Source organism: Amborella trichopoda, chromosome 2 (genome assembly GCF_054954075.1).
Source record: "Amborella trichopoda isolate Santa Cruz 75 chromosome 2, AtrichopodaSantaCruz75HAP2 v2.0, whole genome shotgun sequence".
In the NCBI taxonomy this organism is placed as follows: Eukaryota; Viridiplantae; Streptophyta; class Magnoliopsida; order Amborellales; family Amborellaceae; genus Amborella; species Amborella trichopoda.
The window spans coordinates 60,811,298-60,833,414 of record NC_142337.1 but is presented as its reverse complement, the minus strand read 5'-3'; the positions used below and the strand labels follow the sequence as shown (position 1 = coordinate 60,833,414).

Here is a 22,117-nt window from a genome sequence, read left to right as displayed (position 1 = left end):
GGTAGAGAGAGAAAGTATGAAGGAGGGTAAGGAGATAGAACGAGAAAGTGAAAGAGGGTATAGAGAGAAGGAAAAATGGGTAGAGAGAGAGAGAATGGTTGGAGAGAGATAGCGAGAAAATAAGAGACGGTCACATGTCTAAAAAGATAAAGAAAAAAGGGAGAAAAAGGGGAAAATGGTATTTTGGTATTAAAATGTTTTGACTTTTTGGTTTGGGGAGGGGGGGTTTGAGGTAAAATTTAGGGTATAATATAAAAAATATTCGGAAGTAGGACGTATAGAAAATTGAAATTGGGGATATCTATAATTTTTTTAAAAAAATATATTAAAAATTACAACTTTTTTTTTAAATTTTCTTTTTTCTATTTTTATATTCATCGCATCCTGAGGAGATTTTCAACGCCTAAAGTTTTGTGGAGAGAGGACTATATGCGTAGATGACTATGTGGACTGATTAAAACCTTATCTTTTATTTAATGAAAAAGTTTGTATAAGGTTGCTGCCTTATACCGTAGAATTAAAGTGCACCTTAAAAATCCTATAGAAAAAAGTGGCATCTCGTCTTCCATATATATATATATATATGGATATAAAGAAAAAAGAGAATTTCAAATCATAAAAATAATGCATTTTGTGACAAGCTATTTAGAGTATCTATTTTCAAGATTCTCCAGTTTTTATAGATATGCTCGATCTATACTGTTTTAAAAAATTAATATGGGTGTAGTTTGTATAAGGGGAAAACATTTTTATAATGTTGACATCTTAAATTGTAGAATTAAGGTGCACCTTAAAAATCCATCGAAAGGGCTATTTTGATATTGGAAAACCATCTAATTAATCGTTTCTGACATTGAGATGTATAGATATGAGAAAAAGAAAAAAAACAGAAGAAGAGAGATTTCAAATCCCAAAAATAATACATTTTGCAACATATTATTTAGATTGTCCATTTTCAAAATTTTCTTTGTGATTATAGATTTGCTTGATTTGAAACATTTTTAGGTTTAAAATTTTATAATTAGAGATGAAAATAGATTCTTGGGCCGTACTCAAAATTTTCAACATCAAAGTTAGATCTTATGACAAAGTTTGTAAAGGGTGTAAGGTTGCAACATTAAATAAGCCTCACCTTTTACAAGGTGCTCATGTTATAGTGTATAGTAAGGCATACATCTAAATTTTGTTGAAAAATTTAGATTTGGTACCGAAAACCTTATGATGGCTTGAAAATTCATATTCAACCGTGAATAACGATGTAGATTTGGTACCGAAAACCTTATAATGGCTTGAAAATTCCATATTCAACCGTGAATATGAAATTTTACATTTCTTATAAATAGTGAACATTGATTGTATCTATAAATATTTCAAAACTTAAAAAATAGATGGTTCAGATAACTTATTGAAATACGAACTACTTTTAGGACTTAATTTTTTCTTCCTTTATATCATATATCTCGAGGTTGAAATGATCAATTGGAAGGTTTTCTAACTTTGAAATACTGTATGCCACTAAACTTTTGAGGTGCATATTTTAGTTATAACTTTATTTAAATTTTTTCCGTTTCAAATTTCATAATTAGCGTTGAAGTTCAAGGTTTGACATTGTACTACAACTGCATCTTCCATTAAAATTTAAAGGTGTACCTTATTACTTGTACACTAGGCGAGAGCACCTTGTGCAAAAACCCCATCCCTTTATATAAAGAAGTAAAACAATAATCACCAATAGTATCAGTCAGCATTAAAATTGGAAAAGCAGCAGAGATCAACAACAAACTTCATTCAAGAATGCACATCCACTAACTAAATACATCAGACCAGGAAAGAGAAATAAAACATCTAACAACAAAATAACGAAATCCATCATCAGTGTTGGCCAGTAAGCCAACTTAGAAAGAGAGAGAGAGAAGCAACAAATAAACAACCGTGGCAAATCAGCAGAGTCATAAAAAACCACACCATGTATGATCCTAAGCCAAGAAAAGCTCTCCTTCTCGGTAGAAAGAACCATGGCACAAGTAAAGCCACTAAAAATCCCAAACCGAGTCCCTTTCTATTCTTTCTTTTTGATTAGGGAAACTGAAACTTCATATACTGAATTCCTTCTTTTTGATCAGGGGAACTGAAACTTTATATACTGAATTTTCGAAGAAGGCGGGCTTATATAAACCCAAAGCAATGATATGATGATCGAGAGCAAACCTGACCAAACAAACACAATTGTTGGTACTCTTCCTCTCCTCCCCATCAACCCCTTAGCAAATGGATACAAGTGAATAAGTACCCAAAAGCTGAAAAACACTCCCCCTACAAGCTTGCTCCATTGTGGTATCTCACTATACATTGTCCTTGCCACTCCAACTGCAATTGCTATCATATTCACCATCATAATTGTAATAGGAGGCACCATCAGAAAGCTCCATTTCACCATATAAAGCTCTGCGAAATCGTCTTCGTTTTCATCATTTGAAGACTTGGTAGTAAGAGTAAAAGAGATATCAACCCCTGCTATAACTTTCAGTAGACCTTGTAAAACGGCGGCTGGATGTGCGCTAGTCCCCCCGATAAGCCAGAATTGCTCATTTCTCCACCACTCGTGAAGGGTTATTCCAGACCATTTGATTTCAAGGAGGGCTAGTAGAGATAGGGTGAGGGTGATAAGAAGGAGGAAGACCAGAAACATGATAGAGAGAGATTGGACGATGAATTGGCCGGTGAAGAGAGAGAGAGCGGGCAAGAAGCAATAGACCAAGAGGAAAATTGAGGTGAATGGATATATCCCAACATTGAAATAGGCCACTTTTTGAAGGAACTTCATTCTTCGACTTGAGAAAATGGCGTTATTTCTTGAGAAGAAGATCTCTACTGACCCAGTGGCCCATCGGAGAACCTGGTGGAGCCGGTCGGTTAGATTAATGGGTGCTGTTCCTCTAAATGCATCTCTCTTAGTTACACAGTAAACTGACCTCCAACCTCTATTATGCATTCTATAACCAGTGACCACATCCTCTGTGACTGACCCATATATCCATCCTACCCTTCTTCCCCATTCTGTTTTATCTTCATAAAAGCACGAGATCACATTAATGGCTTCTGCAACAGCTGCTGCATCAAGAGGCTCTCTTGGAACCGCTAAAGAACCAGCAGGTCTCCCCTCTTTTGTCGAACCATGCCCATCTTGAACCAACCTTCCTTGAAACTCAGCAACTGGTATAGATTCCAAGAGAGAGTCTGAGTTCCCAAACCTTCTAGAGAGAAGTTGGGATTCTATGTCTTCGTCATCTGAGTCATAGCCATTGATACAGGGTTTGGTTTCTTCTTTTCCTTTCTCTTTTTTAGATGGATTTTTGGGTTTCCTCAGTTGAACCTTGAGTTTCCTTCTCCCGAGCCATCCCATGTGCTCAGTGGCTCGAGGAGGGCTGAAACCATAGAGGGCGACCCTTCGAAAGATGCACCCTGTACCCACATACATTGGACCCTGCAAGCCATCAAAAGCCCGAAGGCTCACATCGAAGAAGACAGCGTTGTGATTTGCATATCGATCATTTGGGTCTATGCCTTCGAATCTCTGAGGAAATTGGACATAGCATATTCTATCTCCTCCTCTATCTAGCATAAAACACATCCCTTCTCTCAAGGCTAGAGAGTTGTAAATATAGTGATCACAGTCTAGGTTGAGGATGAAGGGACCATTTGACATTATGGCACTGGTTCGAACCAGAGCATTCATGGCTCCTGCCTTCTTGTTGTGATCATAGCCTGGCCTCTTCTCTCTAGAGACATAGACCAACATCGGTAGTCTGATGTCCACATCAGCTGTGTCTACAAAGTTCATCTCGTCGGCCATACCGCCCATTACTGGTTCTGAGCTTGGAGGGGCAAGCATTGCCTGTTTTCGAACAATTAAAGAATGATATATAAGATCTCATGAGTACTAACTTCGAATTTTTATAGGAGATTAGAGGAGTCATTGAAATTTACTCTCTAAAATGAAAAGTAATGTATAAGGTAATTTGAAAGAGAAGGGGGTCACAATGCTCTTTTTTGCACAATTCAAGAACAATATAAAAATTTCATTAAACCTAATTTTGAGTTTTCAATAGAGATCATTAGAGGTTATTGAGTTTGCACTTTTTCTTTCTAATTAGGAAAATTAATAAACAAGTATATTACATGAAACCAGCTAGTTGAGAGGGGATGGCCAAGCCAAAAGGAAGTTTTGAACATGGAATAATTAATTACAAGATAAGAGCAGAGAAATCTCTATGGAAAAAGAAATATGGAAAGGTTTCATGATCATTAGTTACAACTTATCAGAGGAGATTAACAAAATATTTGAATGCCGCCATCATCATCATCAGGGCCTTTTTCCAACCATTTGGGGTCGGCTAAGTATTTGAATGCCACAGTTTCTTTAAATTGGAAGAAAACCATATAAGGAAAAGCAGAAAAAAGAGAATTGTACACTTGACTGTCTCTAAATAAGAAGACCACTATCTAAAGAGAAAGACCACAAATCAAGAGACAGCAAAGAAAATTAAAGTTAGATAAGGTCAATATATCTACCGTCATCATCATCAGGGCCTTTTCCAAACCATTTGAGGTCGGCTAAGTATTTGAATGCCACAGTTTCTTTAAATTGGAAGGAAACCATATAAGGAAAAGCAGAAAAAGGAGAATTGTGCACTTTACTGTCTCTAAATAAGAAGACTACCATCTAAAGAAAAAGACTACAAATCAAGAAACAGCAAAGAAGATTAAAGTTAGATAAGATCACTCTATTTACCGATTCTACACTCCCTTTATCTATATCTAATTGCAAACAAGTAGCACAAGAAAAGCGACCTGAATTATTCCAATGTGATCACCTCGCGAATGGTCTCTCTCGCCTGAAGCCCAAGCTCCAGACCAGTGAGAACCATCGGACATCCATGTAGCCTTAGGAACCTTGATAGGTTCTGATGGATTACCCCCCATTTCCATTTGCTTCCTCTTAGTTCTAAGCTCTTCGTGGGCATTATAAGCATCTGATCTCCTCCTTATGGATTCAGGTAATGAGTTAATCCTCACCTTGAATTCATCATACTCTCTCTTCACTCTTCTTCTCTCCCTAACAAAATCAACCTTCACTTTGTTCTTCGTAGGATCTCTCTTAAGCCCAAAATAAGCATCAGGATTTCTTGGTTCGATGTTATGTTTCCTACAAAAAGGAACCCAAATTCGAGCAAAGCTCGCCGTCTCTGCAAGAGCTTCAAAAGTGAGAAGAGAACCACCATCATCTGATAAATAACAGGCAACTTTTTCAACTGGGTAATCAACTGCAAGAATCGATAGGATTGTATTTGCAGTAACAAGTGGGGGTTCTTTTTCAGGGTCAGCAGTAGAAACAAATATGTCGATTGCCGGTAAATCTGATCTTCCTTTTGGGTTTCGAAGAGTTGGAGATTCGAATCTTTCTCTTAAAACAGAGAGGTCGGTTACTCTGTTTACAGGACATAGCTTTGGGAGCTGGTCGAGAAGCCATGAGAGGGCAAACCAGAGCTCGCAGGTTATGGAGAGTCCCCATAGCCACATGGCCTCGTGGTTCGGGTGTCTAATTCGCCAGGCTAGAAAAAAACCAAGTGCTGCCAGTCGAATCACGATCAATAATCTGAAATTTTTTGTGAAAACATAAAAACATAAGTGAGTTTTTTTTCATTTTAGAAACACTAGAATCCATAGGAATAGTCAAAATTTGAACTATAGCTATCATTCCCTCTCTATCTTTCTCCAACAAAATTGTAAAAAAGTTATCAGAACACAGAGTATCAGTCAATTTCTCTCCCTTGTAAACACTAGTATATATAAAATATGTAAAAAAAATTCAGAACACAAAGTCGAATCACGATCAATAATCTGAAAACTTTTTTTGAAACCATAAAAAAGTCACGATCAATAATCTGAAATTTTTTGTGAAACCATAAAAAATAAGTGAGTATTTTCATTTTAGAAACATTAGAATCAATGGGAGGAGTCAGAATTTGAACTCTCGCTATCATTCCCTCTTTATCTCTCTCCAACAAATTTGTAAAAAAAAATTTCAATAGAAAGAGTATCAGACTATCAGTCAACTTCTCCCTATAAGATTTCACATTCTCTCTCTCTCTCTAACACACTGCAAAAAAATTTAAACCCATGAAAAGACAGCGAACTTTTCTCTCTTACACTGGATGCATGGTAACAATGAGCATTTAATCTCTCTCTCTCTCTCTCTCTGTCCAACAGATTGTACCTGTACGGGCTGAGGATTGCTGTCGAGACCGAGACCTTCCTGGTTAAGGGCCTCCTACTTCGCTCCCCAAAATCAGGAGGATCCTCGAAGCCATTCATAGTCGACCCATTCCAATACCCATCCTTAGGCCATAGTGCATTTCCATATCCATAGGTGCCCTTTGTCTCATAAAGCCACCTCGCATGATCAAAGTCATGGTTTGGAGCTTTGAAAGATTTCACAAGAGAAAGCCTCCTCTCTGGTTTCGATCCAGCCATTGATGGAAGAGGAAGAGCTTGGTCGTCTGCTTCAGAAGATGGCTCGTCCTCGGTGTCCACTTCTCTATAAGGTTCTTTACAACCTTGGCACTTTCCACCATTGTTGAATGCATCATAATAACACTCTTTGCAAATTCTAAACCCACAATCACATGGCAATCGAGCTTCATCTCTGATGGCCTTTCCATCACAACCATCCATTCCACAAACGAATTTCACTGATGGAGAAATTTGGGGTTGTTTAGGAAGGCTATCTATAACATGCCCTCTGGTTACGGCATTGAAACCACCAGTATAAATGGTTCCCGAGATAAATTGCTTTTGGGTTTTGCTCATGAGGTTTGCTTCTGGCTCTTCAGGGAGGCTAGAGTGAGAAACCGACATGGGTTGGTGATCAGGGGTTGGTGGTATATGAACAGTGTAGCGAACAAACTCGGAGCTAACTTCTTCGGTTTCATCTCTCGACATTGAGCAATAACGACCGGTCGAAGCTCTATTAGTCTTGCTACTTTGTGGCGAATTCGAATTGTTAGAGAGAGAAGTTCGAGGAACAGGGCTGGTTAGCCCCATTCCCCTGAAACCTCTGGTCCCTGATGTAGACACTGTAACAGTCACCGGGGAAGCCGGTGAAGAAGCCCTTTGGACCATCTTTCCCTTTCTCTCTCTATAGTGAGCCAAGACGGTTCAAATCTTCAGAACCCTAAGGAAAGCCCGAACTTCTGGCAAACCCAACAAGAGAAATAAGCCCCAATTGCAAAATAAACAGAGATTACACCCCCCTACTCTGTAGAATCTAGACTTACATTCTAGAGGGAGAGAGAGATCCAAACTTTTTCAAACTCAAAATGGTAGGATGTGAATGCGTACTTGTGGAGAGAGAAGAGAGAGAGAGAGAGAAAGAGATTCAACGGAACCAAGATTTATATGAAATTTATAAGCTAAAGAGAATAGAGAAATTAATTTGTGCCTGAAAAACAGGGAAAAGCAATGCACCCCCGGCTCGAAGAAGAATGAGCGCTTTCAAAACTGTGAACCCGTTAAAGGGGTCACAACGGTCTGATAATCCAGACCGTTCGTTCTTCTGAATCTCACGGCCAGGATTTGGTTACTGTCCAACGGTCACTTTTAAAACTCCGGTAGGGCCACTTTCGCAGGTAACGGTTACATATAAAAGCTAAGTCAACAAAAAAAAAGGGACCATGACTTTCCTTTTTTACTCTCTAAATCATTGACGTTAATGCCGCTAAGGAAAATTTCGCAGAGACCTTTAATTTTCCATCTTATTTCACGGCGGAATTTTTTTTTTTTTAAGTATCATAAAACAACTCTAAAGTATTTCAACGTACCCCCTCATCTTTTCTTTCTCAAATTTATTCACTTTTAACCACAAAAACTAGTCCCAACAAATTGTTTTATTTCATATCAATTCAAAAACTTTTTTAACCTTATTTTACACTTTTTATAAACTCTCTCTCACTCTTGTGTGCACACACAATTTCAACACAATCGAATTCTTTTTCTTCTTTTTTTTTTTTTTGGGCAAAATCAACACAAAATTGAAAAAATACAAAATAAAGTTAAAAACGCTTTCGGATTGAGATGGAATAAAATAATTTATTGGGGTTAGTTTTTGTGGCCAAAAGTGAATAAACATGGGAGAGAAGAGATAGAGGGGAAACAGTGAAATACTTGAAGGTCTTTTTAATGCCGTTTGAAAGAAAATAAAAAAGATTCTACCGTGAAATAAAATAGAGAATTAGGGGTCTGTACGAAATTTTCTCTAAAAATTACCTCCTGTGATGCCCTTATCACATAAAAAAAATAGATTTTATGTTTAGGAAATAGTGAATCTTATAATACATTAATTGGGCTGTCAATTTTCATTATTTTCAAATGTATTTTTAAAACTTTAAATTTTATAATTAAAGATGACGACATATTTTTAGGCCCTCACAAAGATTTTTGTTTTTAAAAAATCATCTTTCGATACTAGAGGTACAACTTTTTTTTATTATTTAGATAAACCGAGATATTATATAATAACGAAATTAATATAAATGGACAAATGGAGAAATTATATAATGGAGAAATTTACACAACCCATACTTATCATTATTCTTAAGTTCCTCTATGAAAGTTCTTATTTAGGGTCATATCCATTTGTTTGATTTTTTCCCCCCTAAATTGCGCATATTTTAGACCTTAAAGTTCCGAAGTGTTGAGGAGAAACTTAGAATTTCCATGGTCTAAAGTTTCCCTGTGATCCAACTTAGAAAATGCTAGAGAATAGCTCTTAAGATCCAATTTCTAAGTTCAAGAATTTCAAACAATAAAGATCCAAAGTTTTTTCGGGGAACAACTTAAATGTCTACCAAAGTTATAAATGCAGGACCTTCAAGGTCCGAAATAGGGGCTCATTTTTAAAAAAGGTGTGAAAAAAGAGTATGAATATGATAACATAAATTTGGTATTCAAAGTTAATTGATTTAAATTTATGTTATCACATTCATACATCTTTTTCACTTTTTTTGTGTCAGACCCGCACAATTCCACTATTACTTGGGTTGACTTATTTTGGGCCAGATTGGCTGAATTTTAATGTTAGAAGGCAGTCCGGCACATACTGTAACGGACCGACACATTTTGTCCAAAGCTAGTTTGACACATGTTTTGTCGAACTGGTACAAACCAGCCCAAAACATTTTTATGCCAGACCGTCACATGTTTGCGTCACATTTTAGAAACATGGGTTAAAACATAGGGATACTTTGGTCCATAAAAATTAACAATTTTATTTGGGGGTGGTTGAAAAGAGAAATCAGTGTCCGACTACTTGGGTGAGTTCACTCGCCAACCTAGCCAACTCGGGGATCTTAAAAAATTCAAAATAATTATATAAAAAGAAAAGAAATGTATTTGTAACACTTTTTTTTTGCGTGTTTATCATTTTGACAAAGATTGGCAAGTATTTCAGCCATGAATACTTATTTTCATATTTTCACTTCTTTTTAGATTATTTCGAAAATACTACCGGTCACAAATTAATTTTTTTCAAAATCCATTTTTTACTACTTTTTAAACTCCATTTATATGTCTTGTTTAATTTTACTTTAAACATATATTTCCTAGTTTTTGGAATTTTTTGCACTTTTTATTTTTAAAACATTTTTTAGTTGGAATAGTAGTTGGCCCAACTTGGGCTAAGTTACTTGGACTCGGGCCGAGTACTCGGCCGGAGTTGTTCAATCGAATACGGAAAAAAATAGTATTGGGGTTAATAATGTAGTATCGAAAGAATTAGGGAAGGGGAGCATGCCTATAAAGTAGCGAGTAAGGGGTATTTATAATTGAACATGGTTTATGTGAGTCCATGTAGAAATGAGTCGACTCTTAAAAATCTATTTTTGAGATGGATTTTTGGTTCCAATTTTTAAGAACATGTAATCTCTAACATGAAAAAGAAAACCAATAAAGTTGTAAGAAATAAAAACAATGATTTTATAAAGAAAACATTTGGATCATTAGTTTCAATTGTTATTAGATGGACCAACTACTTGCATCCATCTTTAAGATGGATGCTTCATACTTGGGACCGCATATTGTAGAAAAGTTTATATAAGGTAGCAACCTTAAAATATAGAATTAAGATGTACCTAAACAATCCATGGTAAAAAAATCCATCGTAAAAGGATGTTTTGAAGGAATACCCTCAAATTGATCATCTCGACATTGAGATGTATATATATATATATATATATATATATATATATATATATATATATATATATATATATATATATATATATATATATATAGGATTTAAAGTCTAAAAAATTGTACATCTTGTAACACATTATGTGGAACATCCATTTTTAAGGTTTTATGTTTATAGATCTACTTAATTTAAACCATTTTTTTAGGTTAAAATCTTATAATTAGATATAAAAATAGATTCCCAGGCCATCCTAAGAATTTTTGCCACTAAAATTATATTTTATGATAAAATTTAGTGATGCACCTTAATTTGATTGTTTAAAGTTGCAATCTTATACAAACCTTACCTAAATATAAATGGTTATCGTAGTGTCACACTACAATAATCATTACATTTCTTACTAAATGTAATTGGTCTTGTAATACATAGTACTTGTATTTAAAATTCTAGAAAAGGGAAAAGAACCACTTATGTAGTAAATAAGTGATAAATTGCATGATTTTTATGAAAATTTGTTAATTAAAAAGCAAAATTAATCTTGAATGAAGTTTGGCACCCCAAATTGGAAAAAACACAGCATTTAATTTCTGTGCAATTTAGTGGAACCCTATATCTGCAATCAATAGCCTTGTTAGTGACGATTTCATTAAATTACGTGAAAGAAAAAGCCGATCTTTCTGAAGATCATCTCTACCGTCCATGCTAAACTGCCGACAATGGAGATTGATTTTTGCGGAATTCATGTTGGAGAACATCTAATAAGACGATTTCCAAGTAGGAATCATTCAAAACAATAATGAGTTGATCTTGGTGCCAACTATCAAGAAATTAAGTTCATAAGAAGTGGTGCTCTAGGGTAGAATTGTGATGGAATTTATTCCAGCCTAATTTTTGGAATGCAAGTTCGTTTTCAATCCATTAAACCTGAGTTCAAATCTCGGTGGGACCTCATCTTTTCAACTTTTTATTATTATTATTTTTAAAGTTCATTTTTAAGCAATTTTCTATATTTGGACAACAGAAAGGAAAAGTATACAATAAGACTGTTTATTTTTTGCGCAAGGAAGTCATGTTCACAACTAACCATTAAATATAACATCAGGTGGTTGGGCGTGTGTAATTGACTGGATATAAAAATTCAAATAAATGTTTTCAAATTGTGTATTTGATGGTTAAGAGTGATTATTACATATTTGTACTAAATCTAAAATTCGCAAGCGATCCACAAAACCGTGGTGTTATTTAAGGCGTTGCATGGGTGAGTGTAATTCTTCAAGTTAGTTTATGTTGGCTTCCCAGGTTCCTTGTCTCTGCATGTAGGCTTCCTAGGATCCTTGTATTTGCGGCTAGAAAATAGAGAGATTTCAACGCCTCTCTTTTATCTCTATCCACCACCACCATCGTCATCATCATGGTTACCAACACAACACCACCACTATCAATCCATCACTAAGCCACCACCGACTCGACCACCGCCACCATCTAGCCACCACCATCACCATGCCTCCCCAACAACTACCACTATTATGGCAGCTGCCAAGCCGATGATACCTCCACTGCGATTACCGTACTGCAGCCACCACCTACAAGCCACCTCTACTGTCTGCCTAACACTAACACTTCCATTGTGGCCACCTACCTACCACCAATCCCACTATTTCACCACCACTGTCTATCATTTACCACCACGACCATTGCATAACCTTCACCACCATTGTCACATTATATTATCACCAGCACATCATCACTACTACCATCACTATGATACTATATGATAACAACTACTACTACCAGTACATCACCACTACCTCTACCGTGACATTATATAATAGCAATTGCTAACATCAGTACATTGTCACTACAACACCACCATGACACTATATAATAACAATTTCTAACTCTAACAATCAAACACCTCTAGAAAGAAAATTACAAATGGAAAAATCTCCATTTCATCAATTACAATTACAAAAAAAAAGCACAATTTCATAAAATTTTGTAAATAGCGCTTGAACTCTAGTTGTAATATGATAAGAAGTAAGCCATTGAAAAGTTATGGTACCCTAGACAACATAATATCCTAGTTACCGACCCTAGTTGGTACTGTCCAAAAAAAGAGTTATATTTGGTTGAAAACCACTCAAAATAAATGTTTTACCAATTTTAGCTTATTGAACCAACTAGTTGTATCCTACTAGACCAGTTAACCAAAGTTGTATATTTTTTAATGTATTATAAGTCTTTAAACAACATTTTTTTTTTTTAAATTCCAGTCAAGCCGATTTGACTAACAATCTAACTAATTTTGATTAGACCAGACCTACCAATTCGGTAACCATTGCAATCCTGACAACACTGCATGACATTAGGAGTTAGTTAGACCTATAGGGTTATGGTGAGATGTAAATGTGATTGATGGTGGGTGTGGCTTCGGGTTTGCTCAAGGAAAGACGTTATAAGCTTTAATCGAATTGTCGATAATTTGCACGATCGGAAAGAGACATAATCTCATTTGCATAATAAATGATTTGACTTAAGGATCACAAGTTATAATCTACCTGAGAAATCTGGAGAATTTCTTTTTTTTAATTAATGTTAACAGTGGGAGAGGAGGACAGGATGTTACGTTGACGCATCCACCCCATAAGCAACGATGCCACAACCCTTCCTAATAAATCATCTCATGTGATTACTCGATGGGTGCGGTTTGTATAGAGCCGAGGCTCTAAACAATCAAACTAAAGCACCCTTTCAAATAATATCGAGAAATGTGGTTTTAAAATTAGAAATCTTTGTGATAGCCTTAAAATATATTTTTATATTTAATTATAAAATTTAAAGATTAAAAAATAGGATAGATCGAGCAGATCTATAAAAACTTAAAAATCTTGAAAATTGACGGCCAAAAAATGCATTACAAGATGCACTATTTTCAAAACTTGAAATGCATGTTTTTTTCATGTTCATGCATCTTGATGTCGAGATGATCAATTTGAGTAATTTGAGCATCAAAACAACCACTTCTAGTGAAACTTTTAAGGTGAGCTCTAATTTAATTGTTTCCTTACTTAGATTGATTCTAATTATTAGATTATGAGAGAAAGTAGTCATTTTCTTTTGTATTTGTCCCTTTGTGCAAAGAAAGCCCCGTATCAATGATGTTCGAAAGTACATCGGATTAAAGTAGTCTCCGAGTCAATTCTAAAACGCATAACGTTGCAGTAGTTTTCTACAACGACTAGCACATCCTAACCATTGAATTCAAATTAATTACAATCCCCCAGGGTAGTGGACAATGACTACAGGAAAATTGTTTCATGCGACGGTGCCGCATTTCTACATTTGCGGTCCCTGAGATATAAAGCATCCAGTTTAAAAATGAATGCAAATAGGTGGTTCCATCTAAAAATAATTGAAACTATTAGTCTAAATGTTTTTTTAATATAATTATTATTTTTAATTTTTAAAATTCATTTATATTCATGATCTCCATGTTAGAGATTACATGTACTTAAAAATTAGGTCAAAAAATCCATCTCAAAAATAGGTTTTTAAAAGGTGACTCATTTCTACATGCACTCATAAAAACTATGTCCAAATAAATGTTTTAGGGTTTTTTACCCAAATACCCAAAAGAGATGAGTAATCATGATATTGTTCCAACTACTTCTCTAATATGTCATAATTTGGGGATGTGATCAACCTTAAAAATAAAATAAACTTACAGACCGACTCTAGAACAACAAGAAAATAATCGCACCTATCGTTGAAAACAGACCATCCAATTTGTGGACGATCAGATTTTGGTGTTTATTGACTCCATTTTTTTTTACAAATGCAAGTCTTTTGATTTCTAAAGTCAACCCTAAAATCTCTTATTAAGAAAATCTTCTTAACTAGTTTTTTCTTTTTCAGATCTAGTTTTTTAATCGTGAACAACTAACCACTCAAGCTCATGATTCCTAAATATTCTTAACTAGGTCATTTTCATGAGAGAGCAAACGTAAACTTTCCTTTTCCTTGGACGCCCTCGGAAGAAATTGTATAAAATGCCACAATATACTCTCCTACCAGAACGGCACGTATCAACTTAATTGTATTATAGCTTAATTTCTAACACATGAATTGTATACAATGATATCATTTACTTTTGATACAAAGAGGTCACAATTATTTATATCTGAGGTGAATTTGATAGTTTGAGTATTTCATAAAGTTTGAAAAAAAAATTGAAGTTCTTGAATGGCCAATGAAATAAATATAACTGTTTACAATGCAAATCGGAGAGATATTCAGAAGGCGATACCGCAGATCGGTACCACAAATTAAAGAGATGTGTGATAGAGAGTGGGACAATCAAAGATAAATAGGCTTGTATGCTTTCGGATAACAAATCCAGAAATATATATATATATATATATATATTAAGTCAACGGATACACAACATCAAAAGAGGGATGTTTGAAAAACGAGACCTAACAAAAATCAAAAACGAAAAGGTGCAAACAGATTAAAAAAAGCACCTTTAATTTTCAAAATTTATTTATTTTTCATATCCACGATCACCATAGTCTTGATTAAGGACTCCTACTTATTTGGATCGATAGAGGAGGAGTTTAGTGAAGTGAGGCATGTGAATAGACGAGTCAACTGACTCGTACAAATCTTACCCTCGTATATACCACCTAATCATGGGAATAGATGGTTTAGACGCCTCATAGCACACCAAATCATTGCTCAAACTTTCCATCTTTTAGATTATGAAGGACCTTTCTAAGAAACCTTGACCCTCTGTAAGAATAATCAGGTAAAACAATGGTTGAGAAATCGAAATCTTTGATTTTGGTTTCGAAAATCTCCAAAATTCAGGCCTTCAGAATTTTTCCTTTTTGGTTTTTGGTTGAAAAAATGGTTATGTGGATGGGCAGCTTGAAAGCTAAACTTTGACGCCATGGTTTCTGGTGAAGTGATGAGGAAGAAAGTTTGGAAATGGCAAAGTTCTTCATTAAAAATATTTAAATGAAGTGATGAGGAAGAAAGTTTGGAAATGGCAAAGTTCTCCATTAAAAATATTTAAATAATCCAAGTTTGTTTGGGGGGAGGGCATAACTGGACCGATCCCGAGCTGACTCGATGAGTTCAAACATGCTCGTAGGGACTTTAAGAACCGAGACTGCATCCTTCGTCCTCAGAACAACCCCATGCCTCATTTCGAGACATCAATGCTCGTATCAAACGTGTAGCCTTGCTTAGCTTTATCGACAATCCCGAGTTATATTCTTAAGCCACCGTGATCATATCGAAAGTAATACTCTTTTAGGAGTAAAAAAAATGGTATACAATGAGACTATTTACATTAGATATAAAGATGTCATAATTGCTTATAACTATTTGATGTGAAACCAGATGGTTTTGTGAGGTTTGAGAGTTTTTTTTTTTTTTTTTTTGAAGTTTGAACTTAGTCAATAGAATAAATGCATAATTCCAATTTCATATCTAATAGTCAAATTTATTGTGATCATCTTGTACCTAATGTAAATGGTCTCAATGTATACTTTCAGTGTTTGGCTGTTTCTATGGCATTACAGGGACAAACCAAACCATGTTGCAGCTACTAGTTCTCCAATAAATAGTGGTAAGCCAAGCTGTGCCTGTCACTCTTAAATGTATTGAGAATGGGTCAGATTGTGTCCGAATCCATTGGGATTTGGATTCGGATCCAAAAAGTATACATGGTATCTGGATCCGGGATGCTTGTCACTCTTAAATGTATTGAGAATGGGTCAGATTGTGTCCGAATCCATTGGGATTTGGATTCGGATCCAAAAAGTATACATGGTATCTGGATCCGGGATGCTTGTCACTCTTAAATGTAGGGTTGAGAATGGGTCAGATTGTGTCTGAATCCATTGGGATTTGGATTCGGATCCAAAAAGTATACATGGGATTTGGATCCAGATTATTTGGATTCGAACCCATCCAAAAAGTATACATGGGATTTAAAGTCGGATCCAAACCCTAATGGATCCAAAAAAATTATTTTATACGCTATTTGATATCTATACAATAATATATAACAAAAATATAATATATATATATATATATATATATATATATATATATATATATATATATATATATATATATATATATATATATATATATATATAATATTTTAATAACTTAGTTGGATGCAGATCAGATTGACCTGTACCAGGATTCGAGAAATATTATTTGTATCCATATTTTAGATCCGAATCCGACCCGTCAGATCCAAATCTTGGATCCTTACTTGAATCCATTTAGGATCCAAAATTCGAGTTTCGAATCCAAACCCGGTAAATTCTAACCCCTACTTAAATGGTCATAAAGAAAAACTTTACTATGGGATAATTCTCTCGTGACAAAAAGGATCCTAAATTATCAACTCTCCTTGGGTTTTGCTGAAACAAGCCTGATTCTCCCCTAGCATCTCATGTATGAATTATTTTCCCAACATACAAAACCTCCAATATTATTTCACAGCCAAACAACCCTCATGGAGGACATCCATTACTGATCATTTATATTGAAAATATTGTTTGTGTAGTATTTATGCTGATATTATTACTTTGTTGACATTATTTTTTTTGATATTATTGTTCCTACATTTAGCATCGTTGTGTTCAGTGGAAAATCTTGCATGTGACCTTGGTGCCCTTTCCCTCTTTCCAAGGCAAAATGGCTCCTTGTCTTAAAAAAAAGGCACACAAAAAATATGATCTAGCTTACATATGAAGAATTAATCATGCAAGCTTGGCATCATATTGGATATCCTTAACGTAGTATAATAGCATTGAAGTGTTTATCATCACAATTGCACGGGCCGGTTGAATCAATTGGATGAGAGGTTGAATAATAAAATAGAATTTAAATAAGGGTGTGTTTTCTATAAAGTTGCAACCTCAAACAATCCAATTCAGGTGTACCTCCAAATTTTATTATAACATGTAATTTTGGTCTCAAAAATTCTTAGAATTGTCTGAAAATCTATTTTCATATCTAATTATAAAATTTTAAACTCCAAAAATTGTTAAAATCGAGTAGCTTTATAAATATATGAAAATCTTGAAAATGGACGATCTAGATAATGCGTTGCAAGATGCACTATTTCTGGGACTTAAAATCTTTTTCTTTTTCATATTTATGCATCTTGATATCCAGATGATCAATTAAATGATTTTTCAACATTAAAACAACCTTTTCTAATGGATTTTTGCTGTGCATATGTAATTCTACATTTTAAGGCTGCAACCTTATATAAAATTTTTGCTTTAAATAATAACTTAGAATATAAAAATATTACAAAAAAGTGTTCAGTTCTGTTTAATTTGATTGAGCTATAGTTAAAACCGGATGATCTTACTAGCAAAAACTGATTTTTGTTTAGTTTTTTTGACCAAACTGATTTTTGCTCTTGATTAGTTTTTTTTGACCAAAATGATTTTTTCTCTAGACTACATCGTCTAAGCATCGGTCAACGTTCTAGTATGGTCTTGATAACTATAGCATCTGGTTAGACCCTCAATCTACCACGTTATGCTCTACTTTTCTTAAGTTTTAATTAACAAAGAAATCATTATATTTCAAGAAAATTTACCCTAGAATACTATTGGAGTGATGTTTTTAGACAAAGACTTTATAAAAAAAAAATTTGAAAAAGAAAACCAAACAAAAGATTTGTTGCCTAGGAGCATGTAGTATTATCCATTAGAAAAAGATCTCCGATAATAACGTGATGAGAAGGACGAGAGGCAGAGGTGGTTAGGGTAGTGAGTGCATGTTTGGACTTTTTTTTTTTTTTTTGTTAATGTCACGTTTTGGATCTCGGTAGGAATGATGTCTAGGGCTCCATTCTCACCAAATCTCATGTTAGCATTGACGAACAAAAAGAGTTTATATAGAGCCGAAAGTCGAAAATCAAATTAGAGACTACCTCAAAAATTTCACTAGAAGAGGTCGTTTTGATGCCCAAATATCTTCAAATTGATCATCTTGACATTAAGAGAAAAAAATGGATTTCAAGTTTTGAAAATAGTGTATTTTGTAATGCATTTTTAGACCATCAATTTTTCAAGTTTTCATAGATCTACCGATCTACACTATTTTTTAAGCTATAAATTTATAAATAAAGATGAAAATATATTTTAAAGCTATCAGATTTTTAATATTGAAACCACATTTCTCGACACTATTTGAAGGTAGGCTTTAATTTGATTGTTTAGAAGCTTGGTTCCATACAAACCGCACCCTTTCCTCAGCCAGTCCACAGCATCAATAATGGGTCCCATTGAACTGAGGCGATTGACTCAAAAAATTCTGTCCATAGGGAAGTGCTACAGTAGAGTTGGATTCAATATGGAACAGGAAGTTCATGAATCCGAGTCTAAAAAAAAAGCCTCATGATTACTCGAGTCTCCTCCTTTATTGTTTTCTTGAAATTTGTTTGCTAATTCTTGATCCCTGTCGAGTGTGAACCCGACTGCGGTATTTGAACCAAAGGAAGAAGTCTTAGCACATGGCATCTTCCATGCGCCATGGTGGATGGGATCTTTAACATTCATTGTAGAGCAAATTCTAAGGGCATAAGTAATTAGGGTACTGATGCTTTCGATTTCATTACCATCTAATAATAACTCCACGCGGACACTCCATTCATTCTAGGGCTTGGTGCCTTAGTGAACCGGCGATCACTAAAGTCACCAAAAACATTTATGCACAGTGCTTTTTTTAATTCGTTATTGCCAAGAAGATATGCCTCGAGAGCCCCTCACATAAATTCACCGCTCCCTCTCTCTCTCTCTCTTCTCTCTCTCAAAAGTTGGACGGTGCTGATGTGAAGAGCGCTAGGTTAACTTCCGCATTTTCGTCTTTGCAAAGAAAAAAGCGATTTCAAGGTCCTTTCCAAAGCCCATTTCTCACCACAAACGAAAGGGAAAATACTTGTATGACTTCAAACATGGTGACTGTGTAGCCTCGTGCTGTGGAGCTGCCAATAGGCCCTGCCCCGAGCCCCGCTCTATTCCCACGGGGGCCAGGTCTAGCCGAGTAAAATTCTTTTTTAAAAAAAACAATAAGGAAAAAAGAAGCAAACTAGGCTGGGCCTCTCTTGTTTCGGCCCAGATCCAGCCCTCGCCCCGGCTCTAATTTTTTTAGGGATAGACCGATGTTTGCGAATCAAATCGGAACGGTCAACTGGACATGGGGCTAGAAGCGGTTTAACCCGGCTTATTCAACCGCTTTAACTGGGCAAGTCTCGGGCGGTCAAAAACTTGTTGGAAAACATAAAAAAGATAAAAAAAAAATCAACTAAAATATGAAAAGCATATAAAGAATAATTAAAATAAAACACATTGAAATGAAGTTGAAAATTAATGAAGAAAATGGATTTTAAATGTACCTAGGGGTATTTCTAAACTTTTTTTTAGAAATATGAAAAAACATAAAAGTGAGTATTAATGACCAAAACAATTCTTAATATTTATCATAATGTAAAGAATATTAAACAATGTATTACAAATCAAATTCTTTATTTTTGAGATTATATATATATATATATATATATATATATATTGAAATTATTATTTTTTAAATATCAGTAGATGTCCAAAACCAGAACTGACGCCAGTTCCGATTTAACCAGGCGGTTACCTGTTAGATCGCCAAACATGGGACACTGACAGGCCACTAGCAGCGTTGCGACCCCTAGTACTACTCCTAAGTTTATGTGGGCTCTCTCTCTTATGGAGGAGGATTCAAACCCAAAGATGACATTCCGTATGTGTATGGAGGGTAGATAGAAGTAGTTGTCATGCAAGTGATCCACTTGCTATGTTAACTCTTTTAGATCCTACCAAGATCTGCTATAAACAAAAATAAGTTCAGAAGCCAAAATGGGGAGAGACCAAAATTTGGGTTTGGGGTTGGAGTGAGTGGATGGGAAGGAGACTTCTAAGACCTTTCCCATAGAGAGAGAGAGAGAGGGAGGGGGAGGGGATGCATTTTCCCACGTTTTTATTTTTTTTTTCTAGAGAGAAATGTGTGAGATATTGGAATGCGTGGTTTCCAAAACTTGAAAAGCTTCCAATCCCAAACAATTGAGCGCGGTAAAAGTCACAAGAAGCTTCTTTCAATGGACGCACGGTAAGTGTGAAGAGTTGAAAGAATAGGGTAAGGTAAAAAGGAAATATTCCATTGAAACGTGGCAATTAGGGGATAGCGAGACGAATTAAAGTTGTATTATTTGAAGACCATGTTTTTTTTTGGTGGAGACAGGATATGTGGTGGCCCCCTGCCATTGGAAAGAGAGATACTTCTCGTCCCAAATATTACAAAAGTGACACCCTGTAAAGCCTCCCATGGGTTGGAGACTCCGTTCCTCCTAAAGTAGAATCACAGTGATTTTTCTTTTTTCTTTTTTTTGTTGTGGATTTTTTTTTTTGAGACTTTTTTTTTTTTTTTTTGGGTGTAAAATTGTTTCATATGGACTGGACCTCATTTCTACAATATCTTAATGATGGATGTAAATAAGTGCTCCATATAAAAAAAAGTGTAATTAATGGTTCAAATGTTTTCTTGTTTTATTTATTATTATTTTTAGTTTTTTTTTTTTTTTTCATGGTCTCCATGTTAAATATTATGTATTCTCTAAAAATTAGAATCAAATTATATTTAAAAATATATTTTTTGCCAAGCCCGCATTTCTACAATATGTGGGCTGCGCAGATAGAAATTCTGTCTTTTTTTTTTTCCTTTTTTTGTATTGTATACAAAGAGACCAATTATTTTTCTTACAAAGAAGTCACAATTACTACTATTCATTAGATGTCAAATTGGATTGCTTGAGATAAGTCACGGAGTTTGAGAATTTTTTATTTTTTTTAGAACTTTGAGTCTATGCAATGACACTCTTACAACCACACATTTACAAATTTAAGGGATAAGATTAATTGTGACATCTTTGTACAAAAATTAAATGGTTTCTTTGTACGCTTTTATTTAATTTATCCGTGTGTATCAAGATTGCAATTAGGAATTTATTTTCTTGAGGTCTATGGATTGAAAAATTTATATCCTAAATTTAATTCTAGATGGAATTTTAATTGAGTAAATGGATAGTATTACTCCTAGGGGAGTATAATATATTTTGGCTTAATTACAAGAGTGTAGTATTCACTTGTAGATGTAGTGTTTGGCATGTTAGTTCCAATAATGAAAATAATAACGATAAACAACTTATTCGGATCTGTCCTTAAAGCACACGAAGAACTTAAAGTTTCATATTAAAACCTATAGATCAAGTCATCCAACGACAAGCTACTTTGAGAGTCCTCTTAGTGAATCACTTTCACCAATTTTCCATCATTTTTGTTCTATTGCTTGAGGGGTTAACCTCTTTTTATAGAAAACCATCTTTTGTAACTCTCATCTTCATGGTCCGTAGGAGTTGAGATCCAAGAATAACTCCTGCCTTAATTCCTTTAAGTGTAGCCAATAAACAAGCTTAATGCCTCTATTTCGCTATTGAATGATCCGGCCCTTTTACAACTGCCTTAAGTTTATACTTATAGAGGATCCACAAAACAATAGTGGATGCTCAAAACTAAACCTAATAACAATGAAAAGAAATTACAATAAAATATCGAAATTAGAAATAAATACCAAAATACCCCTTAAAACGTCAAACTGTTAATTTTATATAATGAGCTAAACCTGTCATTAGTACACTAATGACTCATATAATAGGATGTCATCAAAGCATTCCTACGATTCGATAAAAGATATTTGGAAATTAAAAAACTTTGTACATCTATAATATATAAAAAAAAA

General features: G+C 34.7%; 1 protein-coding gene across 3 annotated transcripts; it reads right to left on the bottom strand.

The window, feature by feature from the left end:
- Positions 1-1,767: 1,767 nt before the first annotated feature.
- CSLD5 (cellulose synthase-like D5) lies at positions 1,768-7,536 on the bottom strand. 3 transcript variants are annotated; one of them, XM_006855299.4, is made up of 3 exons: positions 6,278-7,536; positions 4,852-5,656; positions 1,768-3,895 (listed from the first exon to the last, which is right to left on the bottom strand). In XM_006855299.4, the coding sequence occupies exons 1-3, from the start codon at positions 7,180-7,182 to the stop codon at positions 2,120-2,122; spliced, it is 3,486 nt and encodes a 1,161-aa protein (XP_006855361.2). In that variant the 5' UTR covers positions 7,183-7,536; the 3' UTR covers positions 1,768-2,119. The 3 variants fall into 3 exon arrangements, with proteins under 3 accessions (XP_006855361.2, XP_088715236.1, XP_088715235.1); XM_088859110.1 differs by having other exon boundaries at positions 4,875-5,656; XM_088859109.1 differs by lacking the exon at positions 6,278-7,536 and having other exon boundaries at positions 4,875-5,506.
- Positions 7,537-22,117: the final 14,581 nt, after the last annotated feature.

Coding starts and splice junctions, on each gene's coding strand:
- CSLD5 (XM_006855299.4), bottom strand. CDS start 7,182: ATGGTCCAAAGGGCTTCTTCACCGGCTTCCCCGGTGACTGTTACAGTG. Junction 5,657..6,277: donor GCAATCCTCAGCCCGTACAG/GTACAATCTGTT, acceptor AAAAAATTTCAG/ATTATTGATCGTGATTCGAC. Junction 3,896..4,851: donor ATCACATTGGAATAATTCAG/GTCGCTTTTCTT, acceptor GTTCGAAAACAG/GCAATGCTTGCCCCTCCAAG.